Below are 26,027 nucleotides of genomic sequence, written 5' to 3' on the forward strand. Positions count from 1 at the left end.
TGGTATGATGTTTTAAAGAAATGGCAAAGATATGGCTAGGTTGCAGCCTACAATGGAACCGTTTTTCATTAATTCTGGTGGTTTAGTACTAGTTCTTCTAGTTTGAGATCACTACTGTAATTTACCTTTATAGGGTTTGTATCTCTTCAGGTATGCAGTTCTTTCTTATTTATGTAGAAATAGATTTTCTAAGGGTTTACATATATCACTAAGAAAAATAGCACTGTTATGATGTTTTTTCAGTTGGTCAGGTGTGCAGTTTTCTTGTGAGGCCTTCAGATAATACTCCTGGTGATTATTCACTTTATTTCCGGACCAGTGAAAATATTCAGCGTTTTAAAATATGTCCAACATCAAACAATCAATTTATGATGGGAGGCCGATACTATAATAGGTGAGTTTTTGTGGTAAAAGGAATTGTGCATATTTTGTGCTTGCATAATTTGCTCCTGGTAATTATTTACTACTATGATTTTAAGACTGTAGTTTCCTTTATACTAAATATTATCTCTAATTTCCGTACTAGTTACTACTAACTGAGCAGATTCTTACAGCTTAAATAACCTAAGTGTAACTTGTTTCTCTTGAAGTATTTGTGCTTGTTCTGCCAAACAGTTGCTTCACTCTGTAAATTGTAGTTTGAATGGATCATGTGGATCCATAAATTGTGTATCTTTAATTAAGAGATTACTCTATTTGAAGCAGCTTGGAAGCTTCTACAAGAGTTCTTGTCTATTTGAAAAGGGGAAAATAAAAATGCTAATTTTATCTGAGACAATCAATAGAGTTTTCAAATAATAGAAATGGGTATTTATAAGAAAGGCGATAAATGCCTTCGTTGTTGAAAAAATTACTAAATTACATTGAAGTATGTGCTTGGTACTTGGGGTAGAACTATTGATCAGTTCATTTAGAGTGAGCAAACTTAAGATGTATTTCTTTTGCCATTGAGGCAAAAAAATAGTAATTTATACAAAACAGAAAGAGAAATAATGAAGTCTTTCCCCTTTTATGGGAGAAACTATCAGTACACCTTGGTCTTTCATAGTATTTTTTTAGAGTTGCTGTATCTGGAAGTATTTTCAGTAGTGAGAACTCACCTTCCTCCTTAAAAAGAGGTCATTGTCTGCCTTAAAAAAATCAGCATTTTTCCTGACCTGCTCATGTAGAACAAGGGCATTCTTACCCCAATAGAGAATTTCTGTCACTTCTGATTGGGTAGCGGTTTTTAGCAGCTGTGTGTGAGAAAATATCAAGGTCTCCTCATGAAGTTCAGTGGACTTTTTCATATGACTTCACTCACATGATGCTGTGAGGCTAAATAATTGGATCCTTAGGAACCTATGCCCATTTCACATCCAGGCTGCTGGAATACCTTCTTCATTAATCAGTCTGGCCTTCAGCCATCCTTACTGAAAACTAGGCTAGCTGCAGGGTCAGCCTTTCATGGAAGTAAATGCCAGTTTGTAGTTGCATGATTTAGGATGAGGATGATAGGCCCCGAACCCCCCATCCTTGGTGATGTCAAATTAATCATCAAGTTAGTGGAACTCTTATTAGTCTCAAATGGGTTTGTAGCAATAAATAATACACTTTCAGAAAGATACTACCTTGTTATTGCTTTAGATTACTTTATAATGCAATGCTGGATTCACTTGGTGTGTAGATTATATATGTCTGAAAGAGATTCTATGCAGCCGAACAGAAAACAAGATTTTAAAGTTAAGCAGCAATAAATTATGACAAAGTGCTTTAAGAATTTCTTTTAGTCTTTTGATATGTAGTTTTCTAGAGATCGTCCTTAGTGTCAAAGGAAAATCTTTGGTTTTGTTGTATGTTTGGGAGAATTACCACTATACTCTTAAAGTGATATTCAGTTCAAATTTCTGTGTGTATAAGGTTGATAAATTTGCTGGAAGTTCAAACATATAATGAAAAACACAGCCCTTGGGTGCTTCATCAAGGCTTGGAATTCCTAGTCTAAATGTAACTCTAACTCCAGAAAGAGTTTTTAAATACGACTGACTTTATTCTTTGGCCTGTATTACAAAATTGCAGAAATTTTGCAGGCACCTGCTCCTTACATTAAGGAACTCCTGATGGCATTTTTAATCAAGGAAGTAGATGCTTCATTGAAGGTCAAGGTATTCCTAATTTGATGAGTCAGAAAATTCATGTAATGCTGTTTGATCGATTAGCAAATGTTGGTAGTAGCTATTCAACCTGTGAAATGTAATGACTAAGTCATTGTGTTTTTTAGAGTGACACAGTTGCAATTCTTATGTAGAAAACAGCATATACAGACAGCATCTCAGTAAAAATTGAAATTAACTAGTTGATTTCATTAAAACGGAAAGAAACATTAACCTCATTTTACATATCTGAAAAATAAAAGTGCTTGTGGGAAGGTTATTTTATCAAGTTTGCCGAGTTCATAGCTTCAGAATAAAATAGAAAAGCCAACCACGATACCTTGATATAGCTTTATTTAAAAGTTTTTGAGATTTTTTACAGTATTAGCTCTTGTTCCTGCATTGCACACATTATTTGTATCTTTGCACACACAGCTGAGTATGCATGAACTGAGAAGTCACACTGAGTATATTTTTATCTATTTAATTACTTAGCTCTTTTTCTAGATGGATATTTGCATGTAAATGATTAATTTCTGTTGATGTCCCTGTTGCTATTCTTTATTACAATGTGAATTTCAGTAGTGTGAAAATAAATTAGAGCAACCTAAATGCCTTGAATTTCAGCTTATATCTTTCACTACGTCTCTCCTGAGCCTTCCAAATGCGATTGCAGTCTCAATCTGATGACTAGAATCAGTCATCCCTGTAGAGGAGTGCTACTGACATGAGTATGAGAAAGGATAGCTCAGTGATGTCCAGTCGTAATCTGTATAAGCCCTACTACCAACCTTTTCTGTTTTCTATTCCTGTTCTTCTAGAAGGGGATTGCACTTCACTCAGAATATGTCCCATTCCACTTACCTAATTATTCTAGGACTTGGAAAATTATTGCCAATGAAATAGCAATTTTTCAGCTTGGTTGGAAAGCAGGTAATGCACATGTACTACCTGAATGTGGAAAGTGCAGTGTCCTAATTTGACATTTTAAGCAAGTCATTAAAATATTTTGCAGAGTTTAGGTTAATACATTCTGAATACAGTTTTATGAACTTTCTTGACTTCAGTATATTCCTTTCAAATAAGATTATGCTGATTAACACTTGATTTTATTAAAACTTCGAGGGAACGTTTTTTGTGGTTTTATGGGAAAGCAGATTCTCAAACGGAAAAATTAATGTGTTTAACATTTCAATATTCTTTTTCTTATTGGAACAGTATTGCTGACATCATTGAGCACTACAGAAAAGAGCAGATTGTTGAAGGATATTACTTAAAAGATCCTGTTCCAATGCAGGTAGGATTTCATCTCTGAGCCTTTGATGTTGAAGTCAACACTGAATCACTATCAAATCAATTTATGAAGTAAATTACAGCAGAGATACCAGTGGTAGTTAAACAGCATAATCTCCAGTAGTCAATCATCAACAGCTTCAATGTTTTCAGCTCATCTGTTTCTTTTATTTTATCCTCAAATACTTACTGAAGACTGGGTTATAGTAAACAGAAAGTATGGTAAGTTTATGTTGTGAGGTGTTCGACCTCTACTCTGCACCTCTAGTTCCTGGGCTCATGCTTTGATTTAGTCCCATATTAAGGGGAGCCAGTCTGTCCTCTCTTCAGTGTCTGGGTTTTTTTCCCTGTCACAGGAAACCTATACACACCAAAAAGCTTCAGGAGTGATTGCAGGGCTGGGACTGCAGCACTTGTTCTGCAGCACACTTGCCCCATAGCAGAAATTGATTCTAAGAGATCACCAGTGATAAGCATACTACATCATTACCTTTTCATGAGCTTTTAACTAGTTGTCAAATTTACGTACCTATTCTTTTCTTTTTCTGTTCCCAAGCTTTCCTGTTTCAGTGGAAATCAGAAATTTGCTCTTCCTGTCCTCCCTAAAGAGAGTTGCAGGCAATTCATACCCCTTTGTGTCATCTTTTTTATTAATATGAGAGCATTTCTTCTGTTCACCAAGCTAAGCACACAGAAGCTGATCCTGTCTCTTTGTAATGTTTTCATAGTTGTCTTGCTGCTACCAGTTTTGGTGTGAACTCAGCTTTCTTGAACATGTACCAGAACAATTTAGGGTAGTACCGTGTTTTGCATAATTCCCTTTCCCTCTGGAAAGCGCTTAACGAATATACATGTAATTTTCTGTGGTGGGTTGACCCTAGTGAGCTGCTAAGCACCTGCACCTTTGTTTGCTCATTCTCTATTCTTGTGGAATGGGGCAAAAGCAAAAAACCTCCTGGGTTAAGATAAATACTGTTTTATAAGCAAAGGAAAGGGTGATACAAAGGCAACACTCAGCACCTCTCACAAGTAGACTAATGCCCAGATGTTCTCTGAGACCTCCGTGTGCCCCCATGCTTATTGCTGATCATGATGTTACATGACAGGGAGTATCTCTCTAATAAATTGGCATCGTCTGTCCTGGCTATCTCTGTTCTCAGCATATTGTCTAGCAAGCCATCTTACTGAGGAAGGGGGCAGAGAGGGAAATGGAGAAAGTCTTGAGGCTATACAGGTGCTGATCAACAAAAGCCAGAACACTGCTATGTTACCAATACCATTACAAAACCAAAACACAGCACCTTAAGCGCTGCCATGGCAGAAGTCCATCCATGTGGGACCAGTATGTTAGCATAGCCAACTGTTCACAGCCCAGTCCTCCAATGAATGACTCAGCTGTTCACATCTCATTTTCTGTAAGTATCAACAGGTGTAACTGGTGTGTTTCACTAAGAGATACATTCCTTGTTATTGCAATCTTTCCTATTCAGCTAATTGTGTTGTGTCCTTGGTGCTTCCCCATTCTTTCCTGCTGTTAACTTGTGCTCAGTAATGTGCTTGGGTCAGAAAGCAAGTAAGAATTCTGAGACTGCTCCTTGGAAAATTTAATTACTAACTTTTTTTCATTTTTTCTCTTAATAATGGCAATAAGTCTTCATTTTAGCTTTTCACATACGTGAAACTTACAGTTTCTATATTAATCAACTCTTTATTGACTCATTTTCCATGTGAGAGTACTTCAGATTCTTTTAACCTAGCCAGATGCACTTGTGACTTTATTTGAAAATGTAGTGCTCAGTGGTGCAGTTAATGTTCATCTTCACCTCCCTTCCATGTAACACCATGCTCTGTGTTTTTGAGGGGGAAAAAAGAATTCAAAAGTTTTGCATCATTTCAAAGTCAATCTGGTGGAATTCCTGTGTCTGATATGCTGTTTACTTAGAAGTATTTGCCACTAGATGTCCTCTTTTGTGCACTACTCCTTGTGCAGTTATGTTAAAAACATTATCTTGATAGATAATCATGTTATGTTATGTTATCATCTCATAACATATGGATATAGCTTCCTTTGTAGGTCCTGTAATTCCTATTAGTATTACCAAATTATTTTTTATCTTGCTGTTGTTGTTTTGATCAAAATCATAATTCTTACAGATATATGCACAGGAAGGAATGTAGAATATTATGTAAGAACCAGTGCATATATCTTTTCATCTCAGCGATGTCCTTACTACTTTATAGTCTTGCTTTTCTTGGGTTTTTTTATGGCTAAAGAACTTTTGTTCATCAGCTTACTTACTAAAGTCAGACCTGGCTCGGTCATATTTATTACTTGCATTTCTAGATACTACCCTTTATTGTGTGAATTTATCAGTTTTTCTATTTCCTGTTTCTTCCTTTCTTCTCTTGTCCTGAATTCTGCTCAGTTACAACATGTGAGTTCTAAAGAGATTAATGGGGGACTGTGCCACTTTGAGTCGGTTTTAATTATGATCTGCACCATTTTTGTTGCTTCAGAGTTTATCCATGATATGTCAGGCCTCTGAGCTTTGGTAGAAGACAGTTACAAGCTAGATAAATCTTCAAAGACTAGCATAAATTTTAACACAGTGAAATCACAGTGAAACATCATGTTTTTTGTTTTTACATGGAGAAGATTTACTTTGTAGAAGATTGTCTGTATTGAAAACCCCTGTTTTCTTTCAGTTTGGAAAATATGGAGAGTTATAATACATTTCTAGCATGTGTATTGTATGAAAAATGAATGCTTTAGTTAAATGCATGAGAAAACAATAGTAATGAGTTAGGTAGCATTGAGTAAGATGATCCTGATTGCAACTTCATAGTTGGCAATTTCTGAGCTTAAAGTATGTTTTTCTGACATGTTTTCTAGCACCAAGAACAAGTGCTTAATGATACAGTGGACGGAAAAGAAATCTACAATACAATTCGTCGGAAAACAAAGGATGCTTTTTATAAAAATATTGTCAAAAAAGGTTATCTTCTGAAAAAAAGTGAGTTATGTTTGCCTCTATTATTCCTTTAAAGGAAAACAAAAAGCAAATAAGGATCATAGAATCATGCAGTATCTTAAACTGGCCAGGAGTCATAAAGATCATGCGCAGGTCTGCTGAAAACTAAACCACATGACTGAGAGCATTATCTGGACACTCCTTAAACCCTGACAGGCTGTGAGCATTTCCTGCATACCCTTTTCTAAGGACCAGCTTTTGCTGTCAGCAAACTATTTACAAGCACGAACAGAGACGGAACAATCTGAATCAGTGTCATGAGCTGTTTATTTCACACATCAGTCTCAGTACATTGTTAGGACAATGGAGACAGTATGTTCACAGCTCTCTGATTCAAATGGAATGCTAAGGAAACATCACGTTACACGGTAGCATAAAGGCATCTCAGCTTAGGTTTCAGCTAATCACACATAGAGCAAAACATATTGACAATAATTCTATCCAATCATATGAAACACATGTAAGGGTAGTTAACACAATAGGGACTTATTTTCTAACACAATAGCTCGTTGATGAGAGACAAAGCACAGAAACTCATTCATACTAACCTTCTAAAGATATACATTAAATAACCTTGTTGCAACCTATAAGGACAGATCCCAGGAGCTTATTGTTCTACTTCTCATGTGTGCTCTACTGCTTAGAAAACTTTTCCCTGTATTAGCAGTGTTCACAAGTCTGCTGTCTGAGGCCTGCTTTCTTAACCACTTTCTCAAAACTCTCTAATTTTATAAATCCCAACAATTCCCCCTCTCTGTTGACAATTCCCCTTCTCTCTGTGACTTCGCCGCACATACTGAAGTATGCAGGGTATTACTATCAATATCAATACTAGAACACCTAATACATAAAGACTTATCTTGCAAAGTTGCTTTAGCTAAGGTGCAAAGCTCCATTCTTGAAACAAATCATCTAGCTAGGTACTGCCATCTTCTTTAATTTGAGCTGTCAAATCTTTCAGTTTTTGTATGCTTTTGTGAATGGATTCAGAATGATCAGACAAATTCATACAACACAGTCCTTCAAATTCTTCACAACTATGCCTTTGTGCCAGTAAAAGAAAATCAATTGTTGCTCTGTTTTGAAGAGTAGCATGTCTAACACTATCAACATCCATTAACATATCACTAATTGCAGAGGATATGGCATTAGCTTGCTTGCTCAGCTAGCTGCTAACTCGATCTAATTGTTTCAATGCCACTGCTGAAGCTAATTGGGGTAAAAACAAACCTGCTGAAACTCTTCTGGCAGCTTTCTAAGGCTTAAAATCACTCTGACAGTTCTCTTCATAATGAGGAACAGCTTTCGTTCTCTTTTGTTTCTTTTTTATAACTGCTTTGGCAGTGGGTGCAATTATAGTGAGCATTCTAATGCTTCAAGGGCCACCTTCAAGGTGTGCTGGAATGCCTTGCTAAGCTCTGTCTCTACAAATGAACCAATACTTTTTTGGCAATTGCCGTGGATATTGATCAACCCCAGAAAGCACATCTCAACTGTTTGAAAAATTACACTAAAAACTCAAATTTCTATATGCAAAACAATGGGGAGTAACATTGTACTTTGGGGGATCACCTTTTGGCTAGACACTAGCTATGGAAGTAAAGCAAAAATCTGTGGTTAAAGAGCTAAGGATTTCTAATTCTTGAGGTTCAGATGCTTCCTTGGGAAGTTTTTTGGACCAAACATTCCAATTCAATGAGGTATTGTTTTCATTGTCAATTCTACTTGGCTTACCATTGATTGTTTTTTGACAGAAGGCAATTCTTATACTGGCACACCAACAAGACAGGTTGAAAAAGGTTTTTCTGGTTTGAGTTAGACAAACATATAGTATCTGAGCTGGCTGCCTTGGCTAAGATCACTCACTTTTAGAACACACAGTTTCTTTATCACAAAACTTCTTTTCATCTCTCTTTTCTACGCATCTTACACTCTCTTCCAAACAAATTTCAAAAATTTTACATTCTTGGAACGTAACGAAAAGTCTGAACAGGTTCCTTGACACTGCAAGAGTTTATTTTTTCTCGGAGGGACGGAAGGCTGTTTTCGACTGCAGGGGCGCTGGAAGGCTTGGAAGAAATAGAGGAGGCAACACTGTCTACAGAGTCTGGAGATAAACCCAGTAAATTCTCTGAGAGGGACGCAGACTCTATTTTACTTGGATTTAAAGAGTCTGAGCAAGATACTTTGTTTTGTGAGTTAGAACTGTCTTGGTTAGTATCAGTTTGTTTAAAACACTCCAGCAAAGCTCTGGAGGCAGGTATAAGTACATTTAGACTTTCATCTTTTTTGAGAGAGAACAAGTTATAGATTTTGTAGTTTATCTGATCTTAAAAATCAAAGGTAAAAGCAGACTGTAAATTTATATTTTGAGTATTCGCTTTCACTCAGATGAGTAAATTTTTTAGCTCAGTTTTTGAGATATGTGAATGTCCTTTTTCCTGTAACATTGTCTCAAGCCGGTAAAAGACGTTTCATTCTGTTTTAGATAAATGATTTCTTATATTCGTCACTTAGGTGCTCTCTAGAAAAGGATTACTTACAAACACATCAGCTACAGGCTACGAGGGGGATGGTATAGTCTTCTTGATTGACACCTGGGTCTCCGGCGGCTGGGATTTTCCATGATTTTCTTTTTTATCCTAGTCTACTTTCCTCACACGGGACACCATTTTGCCGTCAGCAAACTATTTACAAGCACGAACGGAGACGGAACAATCTGAATCAGTGTCGTGAGCTGTTTATTTCACACATCAGTCTCAGTACATTGTTAGGACAATGGAGACAGTATGTTCACAGCTCTCTGATTCAAATGGAATGCTAAGGAAACATCACGTTACACGGTAGCATAAAGGCATCTCAGCTTAGGTTTCAGCTAATCACACATAGAGCAAAACATATTGACAATAATTCTATCCAATCATATGAAACACATGTAAGGGTAGTTAACACAATAGGGACTTATTTTCTAACACAATGGCTCGTTGATGAGAGACAAAGCACAGAAACTCATTCATACTAACCTTCTAAAGATATACATTAAATAACCTTGTTGCAACCTATAAAGACAAATCACAAGAGCTTATTGTTCTATTTCTCACTTGTGCTCTACTGCTTAAAAAACTTTTCCCTGTATTAGCAGTGTTCACAAGTCTGCTGTCTGAGGCCTGCTTTCTTAACCACTTTCTCAAAACTCTCTAATTTTATAAATCCCAACAATAGCCATCTCCGCAGTGAAGAACTTTTTCCTAAGGTCTAATCTGAAATTTCCCTGCATCAACTTTGTTCCATTTCCTTGTGCCCAATTGTTGGTCACTAGAGGGGCAGAGATCAGCACCTTCTAGCTGGGTTTAATGAATTTAGCAGTACTAGAAAGGGAGAAATTGAAGCAGGCAAAAGGTTCTAGAAAGTGTGTAAGGAGTGTGAAGGATCTCTTTCCTTAAGTAGTAGATGAGTTGAACAATGCGATACATGAAATTACATGCAGTATGAAAATTTAGATTGACAGTTCTGAAAAAATCAGCACAGCACAGAAAGTAGGCATCCTTGTCAAAGGTAGCATTCAAAATCATGAAATGAAATATATTTTCATAAAGTGCTTATATTTAATGTTGAAGTCACTAAGTTCTAGCTGATAGAGGTTTGAGAGAGCTAGAATAGTGTAAATCTGTACATTCACTGCATAAAACAGTTGGTTTAATTTTGTTATTCCAAGTCAGGTTGTATGTTTTCAGTCTTAAATTTAATATGCACAGTCTGCCATACAAAGGATATAGTGACTTTTTAGGGTTCTAATGCTAACACAGCATAGCATGCAATAAGCACATTAAAAGCTGACAGCTTGACTTATTTCAGTGTAACCTTCAGTATTACCTTGAAGAGTTTCCATTGAACAAGTCTTTGAAGTTTTGAGGAAGCTGGTCCCTTGCCGAGTGTTATATTTCTACTTTTTGGAAAAATCAGCATTAATGGATGCAGAAAAACGGTATCAATAACAAGATTTCTGCAAATGACAAGAAGGATAATATGCAGGTGGTAATATGGATAGTGACCAAATGCAAGAAAGAAGGTATGAGTTTACATATAGCCTAATACAAGAGACATTAAAAAACCCCAAACCACTCCAAACTATACCGTCTGAACAGAAAAAGGGAAGCATCTCATTTGTTGAGAAGGTTTATTCTGAGAGGTGTAGAGAGATGCCATGGAATAAGGAATGAAATGGGAATGGCTTGGAAAAATTAGGCTAAAAGAGGCAAATTAGAGTACAGTCTTGTAGAAGAATGCACATAGTGTATATGGACTAAATGCAATAAAATCACTCTTCCACCTAGGAGTCACAGTATAATAAATGAGTGTTAAATTTGTATTTTGAAAACAATTTTGCTACTAGTTTATTGAGACCCCAGTGGATTTATGATGATTGAAGTGTGAAATAAAGGCTGAAAGTTTTTTCTAAATGGTGCTCTGATTTAAGCATTATTTTGTTGCAGAATGCTCCTAATCCGCTGTAATTCAGAGAACCTTTCTCTGCAGCAAGTGGAACCTGCCAAATTCTTACATCTGGTTGTGCTTGCAGGTTGATTCTGATTTAAGTTTGCATATAAAATATTTCCATTTCTGTTCTTCAGCTGTATGTTTTAAGGTATTGTAATGCAATCAATGGTCAGAGTTTAGGAGCAGCTTTCTAATGTTGAGTCCAATTCTCAAAAAAAAAGTCTAATGAATGGGGTCCACATTGTCGCTATTTGCAATCTGTATAGATACAGGCATAACACTGAGAGGAGCTCATTGTTGGGGCAACTCATATGCGCTTTCATAATATTGTTGAAAGCACTGAGGATGTTTGAAGAATCTTTTGCAACTCTACCTGCATCTGTGAAGAGGATCTGGTTTTAGTTACATGTTGTATAAAACGGAATGCGTATACTGATGTTATAACTCAAGTGTGATTATCTGTACATTGTTCTTCTCTTTGGAATTTGACAGAAGCTTTACTGCCCTCTTCTGTTTTCTTAATTTACAAAATTTACATGTTGTTTTAGACAGTATTATAACTATTTGCTTGATTCTTGTGCAGGTAAAGGAAAGAGATGGAAAAACTTGTACTTTATATTGGAGGGAAATGATGCCCAGCTTATTTATTTTGAAAGTGAAAAACGAGCCACAAAACCCAAAGGACTAATAGACCTTAGTGTGTGTTCTGTCTATGGAGTACATGACAGTTTATTTGGCAGGTAGGACATTGGGGTTTTTTCAATCCTATTGCACCAAGAGTTAATGAGATAAAGAATTTTTGTGAATTTGAAAAGTTCTGCATTATTTTGGTAGGTATTTGAAAGCTAACTTTGTTAGAAGTCTGTGGGTTCTTTTCTGTTTAAAAACAAGTACTTTGTTTGTATTATACTAGTTCATATAAGTAAACATTCTCAAAGATTGTTTTTGCACAATTACTATACTCAGAGTTACTTACACACTCAAGTGTTTTGAGTATGATCTAGTACACATCTTACTGGTCATAAGAGCTGTGGGACACATTCATATAGGGGATTCCTTAGGTTAATACTGTTTCTTGAAAGAAAAATCCTTTATGTATGATTAACTGGTTGTGAAAAAATGCTGAACTTCTACTGCTTTTAAACTCTCTAGGAATAGAGAGTTCACAAGTGTTTTGAGATGGCTGGTTTTTTTGCCTTAACTGTAAGCCAGCATACATGCTTGTTCAGTACTCACCATTCTAAAAATGTCAGTGTTCTGAAGCAGGTTGCATGTACTGTAGTTTTCTTAAAATGACACAATACATTCAAAACCAAAATGCAGTTTTTGAAGATCTGATAAATCTTGTTGGAAATCTTTCTCTTTCCATTTGTGATGGTAACATGTAGATGAACAAACATTGATGCAGTTATTCAATGCACCTTACAGACAAACAGGAGAAATCTGTTACTTCAGTGTAAACTTTGTGTAAACTTTGTTTTGGCACAGATTAAGTGAAGGTGTCTGTTAATATGTGAAGATTATTTAAACTTAATTTTTGTTTTTCTTTTTTTTTATTTTTAAGGCCAAACTGTTTTCAGATAGTAGTTCAGCACTTTAGTGAAGAGCATTACATCTTTTACTTTGCAGGCGAAACTCCAGAACAAGCACAGGTGAGAGCTTTTATTTGCTACGTGTAAAAAAAGTAACTTTAAATCTTGTGTTGTTCAGTGATGTTCCTTTCTGAAGCAGGAAGCAAGTATATCTCAAATATTTAGTCGTTACACAGCAGGTGTTAAAATGAACTGGTAGCAGATCTCTGAGGGGGAAGGTTGGTGCTGAAAATCCAGCACCTGTATTACCTGTTCTTCAGGGTTTTGGTTTTTACAAATTCCAGTCAGGCCCCATGTGCAGAACTTCCATTACTTTCTGTTACCTGTTTCTGGAGAACATACATGGTTTTTGACATAGTTCAATTCAGAAGAAAAAATTTACTCTCCAGGTCTTTTCCATGCTATAAAACACTGCAGAGTAAAATAAATAAAATGCTAATGCATGTATGTGTGACCAAAGTGCATAGAACTGTCTTTTCCAGTCATTTGCCATGTATATAAACTGGTAGTCATGCATAGTCTTTGGCCCTGATGGTGCACAGAGTAAGATTTTCTGGGTTTATGTGGTGTCTTTAGTTACTAGCTCTCTTAACAGTTATGTTCACTGCTTAAGAATTGTGGGATAGAAGCTTACTTCAGAGAAATGATTTTACCAGTAGATTGTATCTAAAATGATAGAGTGTTCTTGTTTAAGTTTTAAGCTCTGCAAGTTCACAGCTCTGATGTATACATTGCATTAGAAGTTAAGGTTTGCATTTGATGTTATTTGAATGACATGAAAGCTTTTTAGAGCACTCATAACAGACTGTATTCACCAGAGCATGAAGTCTATATAGTATTTTTTATGTTTTGTGTATAAAGGAAAGCACAGATTTTCTTTTTAAATTAATGCCAATTATTAAAAATTGTTAATGCAAATTGTTAAATTTGGAGGGATGACATAAGAATTATGAAGTGGAATTCATCATACAACTGTCAGTGTATTGACTTTGAGAGGCAGTATGCTGTATCATAATTGAGAATATATAAATTAAATTCCATTCTTCTTAATTTTTGTCATATCTGTAAAATCTTTTGTTTTCAAAAAAGTAATTAAGAATGTGTAGAAGATAGAATGTCCTGTTTTGTTTCCTGAACATTTGGTTTAATTTGATTTTGAAACTGCTTAACAAGCTGTTCACTGTGTTTACACAGAACACAGTTCTTTCAGATTTCTTTATAATATGGCTTTGGCCGAGAAAGCTTTACAAAGAGATAACAAAGCTGAGAAAACTCAGCTTTCTTTACTTTCTATTATTTCATAGAAAAATAGAAACTTGGTGGGGTGTAGCTGAAAGCTTTCCCTTGGAAGGATTTGAAAACTGAAGCCTAACTCACAAAACTGAGAATAGATGCAGTACGTATTTCTGTATTTTTAAGATGCGGAAGATGCTGTGAAGAATGAGTGAAGCAGTGTTGTGGGGGTTTTAATGACATTGTTAAACTGTACTTTGAGAGTAGATAGCATATCTTTGAGATACTGACTGAAGAGAAGACTGTTGATCAAAACCTAAATTTTGTGCTTTGCAAGAAATGTACAGGATTTAATGGTTGGGAAGACAGTAACTAGTGAATGAGGTTATAATACGTCTTCCACCTTCCGAAGACAAACTGGAGAATGTTGAATATATGCTCTATATTTCTATGTTAATTGTTCAGTCTTTGTTTGAAGTATACAGTGTTATGACTGCCATATGGGACTACTGGAGAGAATAACCAGACCTGTTTGGCTTGTTGAATGCAATTTTCTCAGAAGTAAACAACTTTTTCTTAATTTTATATACAATTTGCAATTTCTTGTAGTATCACTGCACTGGAAAATTGGCAAAGGTCACACTGTATATCCATTAGTAATGCTTGATAATACTGAAAGAGAAGATGGTTCAGATTTGCAAATTCTTTATGAGGTTTTGCTTAGTAATGATAATAAATTTGCTTTAATATTCAGTCTTTCATACTGTGGAATTACAGAAAACTTAGGTTATGCCAAGCTAAAGGGAAAATTCAGATACTTTATACAGATATGTCTGTTCCACTGGAAGAAGCTGTATCTGACTTGGTTTTCATTACATTCTTCTGCATCCTTCTCTCTTAGGACTGGATGAAAGCTCTGCAGGTGTTTTGCAGTTTAAGAAAATCCAGTCCAGGAACATCAAATAAACGTCTGCGTCAGGTGAAGCTGATATTGTGGGGTTGGAGGTGCATGTGGAGGAGTATTTTGCCTCCTCTGTGCAAAATGATATTAATAAGTCTCAGGATTTTTCCATTCAACAGTAGCAAATCCTAAATAAAAGTCTAAAGAAGTCAGCAGCTTTTTGAATGTGCCTCACATGGGAAATTAAAAAAATTCATACAACATGTCAACAAAAAATGTGAAAAAATATTATATTACACATACATAAAATACCCATTATTTACATTTTAGTTACATTTAAATACATGTTATTTAACTAATGATACTCATTTTATGTAACAAATACATGCTGAGCCAAGCTTGTCTTAATTTCTCTTGGTCTCTTGAAAATACATGCCAGAATTTCTTCAGAGAGAGAGGGCAATCAGTCTTAAATAGCTATGTCTGTAGTGATTGGAGAATAACAGGGAAATACTTTAAGAATTTCTGATATTATTTAATCTGAGGAACATTGAATGTAGTTACTTGTTACAGGCAGTAGAGAATGGAATAAAATGGTGAATAAAAAGTAATAAACCACAACTGTTTGGTTGTGAACATTAAAGAAATTTGGATACTTCTAAATAAGTGAACTAAATTAGGTGAATTTACAGATAAAGTGACAGGTGCAGTTAGGAGCTTCAGGGTGCAAAAGCCAAACAAAAAGGGAATTATTTTCTTCAAGAAGCAAAGACAGTGTTTATCTGCATAGAAGAATACAATATAATGTGTTGCACAAGAGAATTTCTGTTGGGAAAGCACCAAACAATAATCCACAGTATTTGGAATTGTTCATGGTTCTTCCTCAAAGTGCCAGTCTTCCATTTCAGTAACTCCAAGATGCCTTAAAAACATGGGTCTGAATATTTGTTTTCACTAGTTATTTGAGTTACTCTTACTTTGTTCCTTGTGCTTCTTTAAATGCTCCAATACATTTGGTCTGTACTGTTCTAATAAGGAGTTTGATATTCAGTATTCACATTAGCCTCTGCATAGAGGATTAAAATAATTCATTAATGTGCTTTTCTGCAACAAAAAATAAATTTTTGGTTTTTTCAGGTCAGCAGTCTCATTTTGCATGTAGAAGAAGCTCATACACTCCCAGTAAAGCATTTTACAAATCCATATTGTAACATCTACCTGAACAGTGTCCAAGTAGCAAAAACACACATCAGGGAAGGACAGAACCCTGTGTGGTCTGAAGAATTTGTCTTTGAGTAAGTTTTAATTATCTTGAATTAGTGAATTTCACTTTCAGTTTGTGTTGGATTTAAGATTCGTAACACTTTTTTATAATTTTACAGTATTTTAAAAAATACTGTATATGTGATTATACAGCAGCAATTTCAGACAAATTCTGCATGGGCAGAATTTTCTGTAGGTACCTATGTTTGCTTATTTAAGTCACAGATAATGATAACTGGGGATTGAAATGAAATTAGGAAAAGCTTAAATGCCAGCCATGTATAGTATTAATTAAGGCTCTCTCTCTTTTCTCCTAGTGATCTTTCATCTGATATTAATAGATTTGAGATAAGTCTTAGTAACAAAACAAAGAAAAGTAAAGATCCAGATATATGTAAGTATTTTTTGGTAAAAGATGCTTATACATTACAACAGTGGATACTTTGTGTGGTTATCATTGCTTTTGTTAAGGGTTGTCACAAGAGAATTAAGTAGGCTTTTATGTTCACCATACTGCCTGTATATGTTTTTGATGTCTGGTACTGGTTTTCCATTAATGTTTTTATAATGAGAACTTTCACTGATTTTAGTCATAAAATGCACTATGCTCTAGTCCTGTATGGCTGACTTAGTTTTGCTGCTATGGTAACTACTGCAAGATAGTGAATGTGCTTATCAAAAAGCAAGAGCAAAGAGAAATTTTCTTTATTAGTCTGCTCCATAAAATGTTAAGTTCCATGGAATCTGACTACATGGAATTTCTTTTCAGGTTTTTGATTGCTTCCTGTGAGACAGGGAAAGATGCAATTCTTTATTAAAAAAATAATCTTGGCAGCTTCTGAAGAAACCTTTCCTTTTTTTCTTTCCATTTTACCGCATCTGTTTTCTTCCCTTATTACCACACTTTGGCTTAAATCTGAGGTTATCTTAGTATCACTTTGAATGGAAAAGGATCTGTATTTTCTTCTCCTTGTATTAGCCAGATCAGTGCTTCTTTAATGTGGCTTTCTGTTCCAGTAAAAAAAGAAGAGTTTGAAGAGTGTGAATTTGAAGCTGTTAGGTAGAATTTTTTTCTAGGTCAGGTGTCTTCCCACACAATAATTTTAGGTTTCTTTTTCTTTTTTTGTAGTTTCCCCCCCCTCCCCCTTTCACTGTATCTTGTTTCCCAATATACTTGTTCTAGGGCAGATTCAGCCCTGTGCCCCTCTTTGCTCCTTGCAGGGCAGGATGGCTCTCCATGTCCTCTTGACATTTGTTTCAGAATTTTTTTCTATTATGTTCCAAGCTGTCTGTTCCAAGTCAGTCAGAGTATAATAATCTAGTGCAATTGTTTTCACTTTGCATATATTGTGTTACTGGTCTGTAACTTACACCAGAGCTAATTTACTGATTTTTGGTTTTCTGGGGTTTATTAAGATCTGTAGGGAAACCTTAGCCAAAGTAGGTATTTACAACTCATTTTGCATGGTCTTGCAGAACCTGATTCAATTTCAGATCTCTTTCTCCTTCTCTCACTAGAAAAGTTTCTGCATAGCAGGAGGAATAAAGGTACATTCTCTCTGACAGACTAAGGAGCTATAAATGCAGTTGTGAACTTGGTCTTGAATTCATTTGAGCTGGAAAACTGATTACCTGTCTAAGCCTTGGCTAGGAAAAGAATCTTAAAAGGGTAGTTCTTGAGAGGGATACTTCAGTAGTTTCTTTGAAAGTATTTTTGTAGTTTCCTCCTTTCTGTCCAGATTAAGGAGATGCTGTGTTTTGTGCATTCAGGTGATGGAAGGCTTCGTGTTCTCGGTCAGGGGCAGGATTGGCTGAATTTCTTTACTGCAGTTATCTACACTCTTACAGCATAAGCATAATCCAGCATAACTCTTTCATTTGGATATAAAGATTACACTAAGTCAACTTGAATGAACATACACCTCTGCTTACATCCTGAGCCCTATGAAGGATGTGAAGTTCATTGGGGTAAAATGAGTTAAATCACATTTTCTCTGACATACATTGTGTTGCACTGCCAGAATAAACCTGTAACTCTTCAAAAGCAAGATAACCGGTTCCTTTCCTTAACCAACATCTTTCCTTTCCTTTTCAGCCACAGATGTTACTTGTGGAATGCTATGAAGTGGCAGTCCTTTACAGCTGATGCTATTCATCTTGCCAGTTATTAATTGGGTTAACTCACCTTTTCTGCTTGCTTTTCCTTCCATCTAATACAGATTAAAGGTCCAAAATGTAATTGTTGGATTCACTGCTTTGTTCCATCATTGTAACACGCAAAACCTAAATACCAAAGTAACTCATGAATGAAGGCTATCTTTTTCAGTATTTTAAAATATTTCCTGAGTTTTCAGGTCATTACATTGAAGTTCGTCTATTATGAATGTTCTATAGTTACTTTGGATTTTTTTAAGCATTCCACATAGTCAGAAATTATACTAAGCAGTTCAGCAACAATTGCATCAATTATATTAACTTTTTTTTTTTCTGTTTCTCTAACTGAAAATTACTTAAGGACTTACTCAAATAAATATATAATATGGCTTGAAAAATCCAAAGTCCCAGAATTTACTAGTAGACTTTTGTCTGTTACTATTGACAGTTGAATTTGTAGGTTTCAAAGGACAATACCATAAGGTGTTGACCTGGAGATTCTGGTTTGATTTTGCACTGCGGTGGTTAATTTCAAATTAATTCATATTGAATAGAAATCTCTTACTGAAAGGAGCCTACCAATTCAATGTAACATTATAAACAGGAAAAAAGTCTTCCTACTTCAAAGGAATTTAATATAAATTTTGATAACTATTCTGCAGTCCTTGTACGGATATTCGGTATGATTTTTTTTAAATCAAAGTCAAGCCATATTATTTATATTATAGCTATGAAGTGCTACAATAACCACAGGGAAAAACGAAATCATCAGCTTATTCTAGTAGTTCATTCACCATTTGTCTCACTGTGGTACATGTGCTTTATATGTGCAAGCAAATAAGAAGAGCACATTGCGTAGTTGTGGATACTGAGTTTTGTTGCCAGGGAGAAGTATGATAAGAAAGTACATTTATTATGTAGGCTTATCACATTCCATCCTCACTGGTGATAAATAGCAGGTGGTGATGGGTTGTTTTTCATGCTGACTGATATAAATGCATGAACTTTTATTAGTTTGTCAGCTCCAAAGACTATGAAATAGGCAGCAGGATTGTCCTGAATGAGGCATTATAAATATAATCTACTTCTGTTCCAGTATTAAATATTATCCTGCTATGTATTGCAACACTGGGACAATCTGCTGGAACTGTGGACAGTGTGTACTGGCTTTGCAGAAATGTAAAAAAAATAAGCTCTTGGTTTTATGGACTTTTTTGTTTTTTTCATGTGCGGAAAGTAAAAGCAAATACCTTTCTCATGGAAAGAGAAGGTGTTTGACTCAGAGGGGCAGACTGGTAGGCTAAATGTAAAACTTCTTGCGGACTCCTCTTGGAGCATGGTGAGTGTTTCAGAGGCACATTGTTGCCTCTGCAAGTGCCTGGCCCTTTTTTTGTGGGGAACACCCCTCCACTAGGGAGCACGTTCCTGCTCTTGATGGGCCTGTCTTCCCCCCCAGCTGCTGTAGCTGGCTAGCCAGCTGCTGCACCAGACTTCAGCTGCAGTACAGGTCATTGCTTGGCAATTTTAGCGTAGCATCATCACCAGTTGATGATTTGGCTATTCTTGAGCTGATTTTCATTATCTAGTCAGCAAGTGCTTGGGAACACTTTTTTTAACGTAATATGCATAAACTGTTACTTAGACTAGAGTTATTATAAAAGTAAAACATATGTCAGTGTTTGGGAATACTATAGGAGCATTCTTAATCATAAGCAGGAGCAGATCCTGATCGTGGTGTCAGTGCAAGGCTGGAAAGGGAGTAGTGAACTCTAAAGATTTAACCTGTATTTTAGTTTCTGCTATCTGGATTTGCATCCTACTTGGGTGTTACAAGGAAAGCCATGTCAGTATTCATGTGGCATTTTGTTACAGATTGCCATGTATTTTTTCTTCAGCTTACAGGACACTGTTAAGCCATATGAATCCATTCATATATTGATAAAAAACTTTTTGTTTACTCTTGCTGGTTTTTTTTTCCTGAAATAAGATGATATGTTAAAAATAAAACTATTTTTTATTTAATATTAGCATTTATTTTGGTGGAGATAACCTACCTGAACAATGCTTTTTTTTTCCTTTAAGTGTTCATGCGTTGCCAATTAAGCCGATTACAAAAAGGACATGCAACAGATGAGTGGTTTCAACTCAGTTCCTATGTACCATTAAAGGGTATTGAGCCAGGATCTTTGCGTGTTCGAGCGCGATATTCCATGGAGAAGATCATGCCAGAAGAAGAATACAATGAGTTTAAAGAGGTATGAACTTAAGTTTAACCATCCATTCATCTGGCTTATCTGTCAAAACTAATATTTTTCAGTAGTTGAGAGGGATCTCAGTAACACCAGTTGCTGTAAATCAAATAATATTTTTAAGTGACAGCTATGTATATATATATATATATAGATATGTAGTATTTTTCCAAAAATGTTATATGTAAGGAGAAATTTCTGAATATTTTAAATTTGTTTTTCTTTCAGCTTATACTCCAGAAAGAACTTCATGTAGTCTATGCCTTATCACATGTTTGTGGACAGGATAGAACACTGTTGGCTGGTATTTTACTGAAGATTTTTCTTCATGAAAAGCTTGAGTCCTTGTTGTTACGAACACTAAATGACAGGGAGATAAGCATGGAAGGTACTGCACTAAATCCCACAAAAGTTTACTGGAATTCTGGACAGGTGGGGAGGAAAGGGTTTGGGTGCTATCTTTTTTTTCTCCTCCTTTAGTTGCAGCTTATGTCAAAGAGTAATCATGTTCTTCCTCTCTTTTTCGTGTCTCCTTTTTTCAGTTTTTCTCTTTCCAATTTCTTCTTTCAGATGAAGCTACTACCTTGTTCCGTGCCACCACTTTAGCAAGCACACTTATGGAACAGTATATGAAAGCCACAGCAACAAGTTTCGTTCATCATGCGCTGAAAGACTCCATATTAAAGATCATGGAGAGCAAGCAGTCCTGTGAGGTAATACCTTAAACTGTGTTTTTAAACATTTTGGTTTGTTGACCCAATAATCCACTGGTTATTAACTATTGTGTTTACATTAAATATTAGTTGGAGAGACATTTAATAATTTTTTTAGAACTAGACATTTTTACATCAGAAATACAGAAACTGAATTTATTAAGAGATGTTTTTATATGTTTTCCTGGATTTTGGCTTCAAACATTATTCATAGTAAAACTTACTAAGTTTTATGATCAAAATTTCTTTTAATCCTTTAGCAGGGATTCTGCAGCTGTTACTGAATGTCCTAATCTAGGTAACTCTTGTTGCACTCAAGATATTGTAGAAATCAGGATCTGAACTTCTGTTTTAATTGTAAAATTCCATATTAAATGCTTGTTACTGATCCTGAAACTCTTTTAAAAATGACCCTCCTAACTCCTGTGTTTCACTTTAACTTCATTGTGGAAAAGATGGGAGTCGTCAAGAAATTTGGATTGAGAGAGACAAAAGTCAGATGAAAAAATGGCGAATATCCAAGCTGATAAAAGCCACATATATATATTAGAACTTAAAACTGTTGCTTCACATTCCCTGACAACTTATTGAAACATTATTGATTTCTGAAAGAGACTTGTACGACTGCACAATATTTCATTTGCTTTGAAACACTACTCAGTGTGTAATGTTCAGAAACTATATATATATATATATATGTAGTTCTAGATACAAGAATAAACATATTCTTTTTCTGTTTTAGTTAAATCCCTCGAAGTTAGAAAAAAATGAAGATGTAAACACTAATTTGGCACATCTGCTCAGTATACTTTCAGAATTGGTGGAGAAGATATTCATGGCTGCAGAGATACTGCCCCCGTAAGTTTGCACTTTTCTGTTCAGATTTATATTTGAAAACTTGTGTTTCCATGAATAACATTGTACATTAAAATTATGTTCTTACTGATTTATCCTAATGTTGCTGTATAGAAACAGAGAAAAATTGATGGGGGAAAGTAGCACTTCTGGCAATTAATAGTGTTTTACAAAAGCCTCTGGCTGGCACATTTGGTTTTCTTTTAAAGGAGAAACTACAAGACTTGAGATCAGGGACAAAATAGTAATAAAATAGTTAATTTTATATTTTTACAGAAAGGTAGAAGACGGTGGTAGTTAGCAGACAGTGATGTCTATTTGTTAGTCTTCCTCCTCTGAGATAGAGATGGAATTATTAACAGCATATTAACGATACCATTCTATGCCTCTTTTTGTCTGCTAGGGAAATGCAGAGGCTATTTCTCCCCTGCTTCTTTTAATTGATAAACTAACTTATTTTCACACCTCAGATTTGAATCATCTAATATAAAGTGGATAATACAGAGTTTCCTTTCATAGTGTCATAAGCTTTTAAAGTATATGAAACCCTCAGTTTTGAGTCATTGCAGTAGCACGGAATTTTCTTTTGTGTTCGTGCTGGCAAGGTTAGCATTGAAAATTGCAGTCCTTTTAAGTATATGATGCAGTGATCAGCATTTTCTGAAATACACCACAAATATCCTTTTTTTTTTTTTTCATGGCAGAGAACTATTGCTGTGGTGCTTAACTTTCTTTTTTCACTGTATGTCATGTATGGAAAGAAAAGCTTTTGTTTAGTTAAGAGAGAAACAAAAAGAAAATTCAATCATCAAAGCGGTCTTTTTTCAAAAAGGGAATACTACTTAAGTAAACAGTTACAAAACATTTAATTCACATCTGAATGATCACAGAATAGTTTTTCCTTTTGAAAACAACTTTTAAAATACAATTCTTATAAATTTGTTAACTTTAACTAAGAGGTAATTTATAATTTAAAGATTTGTCTAAGTTATTAATATAAAGTTGATAATAGTTCTGCATCAAGTAGGAGGTTGGTCTAAGTCCTTTCTAACCTGCTTTTTTGATTCTGTAAGTTTAATGGAAGGAGTAATTGGCTACTATTTCTGCAGGACATTGAGGTATATTTATGGGTGCCTGCAGAAGTCTGTTCAAAACAAATGGCCAGCCAACACTACCATGAGAACCAGGGTTGTTAGGTAAGTTACTTGTCAACCTTATTCTGGAAATTTTTCTTTGAAGCCTTGTTGGAGACGTACTTCAGTATGCTTATCTATGTTTCTTTCAGTGACAAAACTGTATGAACTTACACAGGTTACTGCAGTGCTTAAGATATTTATGATAATGAAGCACAATGTCCCAGTTAAAGGTTGAGCTTGCTGGATTCTTGGTCTTGTTCTTAGAGCCTTGCCAAAATAAAATGATACAGTATAGAGGTCAGTATAGCTTTACTTAATGGTTTTCAGTTTGAATTTACAGTACTACAGGCCCAATCATGTTGAAATATTCTGGAGCTCCTCTGAAAATGCTGCTGGAGGTTACAGAACCTGGCTCTTCTGAACTCACACCAGCCACCAAAACTCCAGTCTACATTATTAAACCAGCACAATACAAAACTAACTCTAGCTGTTCATTGCCAGGGCAGGTCAAACAAAAACCTTTGACAAAGCTGTGGTCTTGACACTTTTTTTTCTAAACGTGGCAGGGATTTTAAGCGTATCGGAGCCTCAGCTTTTCTTTTCCTGGTGTCAAGCAGTTGTATGGTTAGTTGAGGTTTATCTCCCATGGAGGGATCTTTCAGAGTATTTGTCTTCAGCTTGTATTTATCGTTTTGACACCAGAAGCCTTATGTGTTTCATTCTGTGAAGTGGCATTGCCTTCAAATGGAGACTGCTCCTACTTGAGAGCTTCTTTTACTCTGAAGGGCTAAGCTGCTGGAAGGCTGTAAAGGTCAGCAGTGAATTCCCTTTCTCTGGCTGTTCCTCCCCAGGTCCAATCTCTGGCTGTTCCTCCCCAGCTCCAGAGAGGACCATGTGGCTTTCCTTAGTGAACACGCAGCTCACTTTGTTTTCCCAGTAGTCTCCACTGGATGCTAAAATATTTTGTCACTTGCTTTTGTGGTGTTCCATTTTCACAAGTGGATACTAGAGATTTTTCTTTGGAGTGCAGTTTCACCGCCTTCAGTGATGTCTATTACCTTCCCTTGTGCTTTTTTTGGTTTAAGAATGATTCAATATTCAGAGCCAGATGGACAGTTTTTGATATCTGGGTATCTCTTCTCTGTTTTATCAGTCATAATGTGCTACCATTTCTCTCTGGTTTAAAACTCCATTACAGATATTTGCTCATTCCTAATTTAGGCAGGCTGACAAAGGTAAGGAATATCAGATCTTCCCTATCAGCAGGGTCTCTGCTAGATGTGTACCTTGTTGGCCTTCAATTTTGGGCACTTTTAAAAGAGTGACTGGTGTATGTGCCAAGACTTCAAAATTGATTACTGACTTGTAGCTTTGAATTCTCACCACAAAAATTATTTTAGCTTAACCTCTTGCCAAGAACTGTTTTCTTACCAGCCCATAACTGGTATTTCTTAAAGATACATGTATGACAGAACATACTAGGTATCTTGGACTTACAGAAGGTGCATCAACATCACTATATTTGTCTCTTTAAAGAAACGTGGACTAACTGTGTACTTTACAACAGGCAAAGTTCCCTTCCTCCTTTCATTACAAGTCAGGCTCTGGTATTGCTGTGGTGAAATCCAGCCTGCTAGTGGTGTCCAAGGATAAAAGTACAGATATTTTAGATTGACTTAATTGGTCTGTATGTCACTTCATTATACAACAATTAGCTGGAGTTGAGGTTAACGTGAGTGGTGATTTTTACTTCTGGTATTAACAGGAAAATAGATTTTTCTCATGCTGCTGAAACCTGTTCTGGGTTCCTGCTGTAAGAATTCCTAGTTCTGCAGTTAGAACAGAGCATTCTTTTTCCAGCTTTTAAAATGGCAGCAATTCTTTCATAGTGGCAAGCAGCAGATACCTCATTTTTCTATTGAAGTGTAGATCGTCAGGATAATGGATCAACTGAAGCTGACGTAAAGGTGTGTTCTGACAAGAGAGATCTTTTTGCTCATCCACTCCTGTTCTCCAGCTTACAGTGGCCTGGGGAAGTGGCTGGCTGTGAGATGGATGCAATAGCAGACAGTGGAGACATTTTTGGGAGGTCAGAGACCAAGGGTGGGTCCTTTTTGAGACAAGCATGGTCAGGGATTGGCTTCAAAATTACTTGGCAATTAATTTCCTCCTACATGATTAAACAGTTCATTCACCTTTACTGGGAAATCAGTGTGCCTCTCTTTGAGATTTCATTGCAGTTCCTAGAATTGTAGCATGATGGTCTTGATTTATATTTTTACATAGCACAGGCTAGTTTCTTGGTGTCTGTCTCAACAAGATCCCACATTGTCTTTATTACTGAAAGACTACAGAATTTTACTTGTATTTTCTAATGGTTTTGAACAAAACACAATTTTATTTCATTTCAGTGGCTTTGTTTTTCTTCGACTGATTTGTCCTGCTATCCTGAATCCAAGGATGTTTAATATCATCTCAGGTGACTATGTGCTTCAGATCAAATCTATACTTTATGCAGCAGGAGACATGAAATCACTGTAGCATCTAATGTAGCAAAATAGGAAGTTTTTTTGAATGCTGTGTTTCAAGTCAAGTTATCCACATCATTTGGCTAACTTCTTCTTAGGGTATAGGCTTTTCACCCTCAAAGGCTTGATTGCAGATACCCGCAGTATAATTTAAAGTAAAAAAAAACATCTACTGTGATATTTAATAATAAAATTTTGAGTCAAGTCTAGCAATGTTTAATGTGTTTTAGCACTGTGAAAAATGTAACTATGGGAACTTCAGACATCACTTTTAATACACTGCAATGCCAGAGTTAATAGCTGAATGCAGTGGTATTTCTGAAATGTACAAGATTTATAAAGTTGGTTTGTGTCTACAGAGCCTGGAATACATTTGTGCACCTAGAAAATTTTTCTTGAATAATTTGAATGTCCTGCCTAGATGGCTTCCAGCCATTAAATACAGTAGA

At 35.7% G+C, this 26,027-nt stretch overlaps 1 protein-coding gene across 2 annotated transcripts in view; it reads left to right on the forward strand.

The window, feature by feature from the left end:
• Positions 1 to 26,027, forward strand: part of RASA1 (RAS p21 protein activator 1) — a 47,919-nt gene that overhangs the window by 17,087 nt on the left and 4,805 nt on the right. For both annotated transcript variants that reach the window (XM_054283586.1, XM_054283587.1), the window contains 14 exons: positions 244 to 394; positions 3,351 to 3,429; positions 6,319 to 6,439; positions 11,538 to 11,694; positions 12,519 to 12,606; positions 14,681 to 14,758; positions 15,818 to 15,975; positions 16,261 to 16,337; positions 20,180 to 20,352; positions 20,575 to 20,734; positions 20,917 to 21,059; positions 21,802 to 21,917; positions 23,024 to 23,110; positions 25,462 to 25,529. In XM_054283586.1, the coding sequence (XP_054139561.1) occupies positions 244 to 394; positions 3,351 to 3,429; positions 6,319 to 6,439; positions 11,538 to 11,694; positions 12,519 to 12,606; positions 14,681 to 14,758; positions 15,818 to 15,975; positions 16,261 to 16,337; positions 20,180 to 20,352; positions 20,575 to 20,734; positions 20,917 to 21,059; positions 21,802 to 21,917; positions 23,024 to 23,110; positions 25,462 to 25,529 (1,656 nt within the window). The remainder of the gene's footprint in view (positions 1 to 243; positions 395 to 3,350; positions 3,430 to 6,318; positions 6,440 to 11,537; positions 11,695 to 12,518; positions 12,607 to 14,680; positions 14,759 to 15,817; positions 15,976 to 16,260; positions 16,338 to 20,179; positions 20,353 to 20,574; positions 20,735 to 20,916; positions 21,060 to 21,801; positions 21,918 to 23,023; positions 23,111 to 25,461; positions 25,530 to 26,027) is intronic.

Source organism: Melozone crissalis, unplaced genomic scaffold, assembly GCF_028551555.1.
Source record: "Melozone crissalis strain CALT ecotype California unplaced genomic scaffold, PUWL_Pcris_2 ptg000036l_1, whole genome shotgun sequence".
Classification (NCBI taxonomy): Eukaryota; Metazoa; Chordata; class Aves; order Passeriformes; family Passerellidae; genus Melozone; species Melozone crissalis.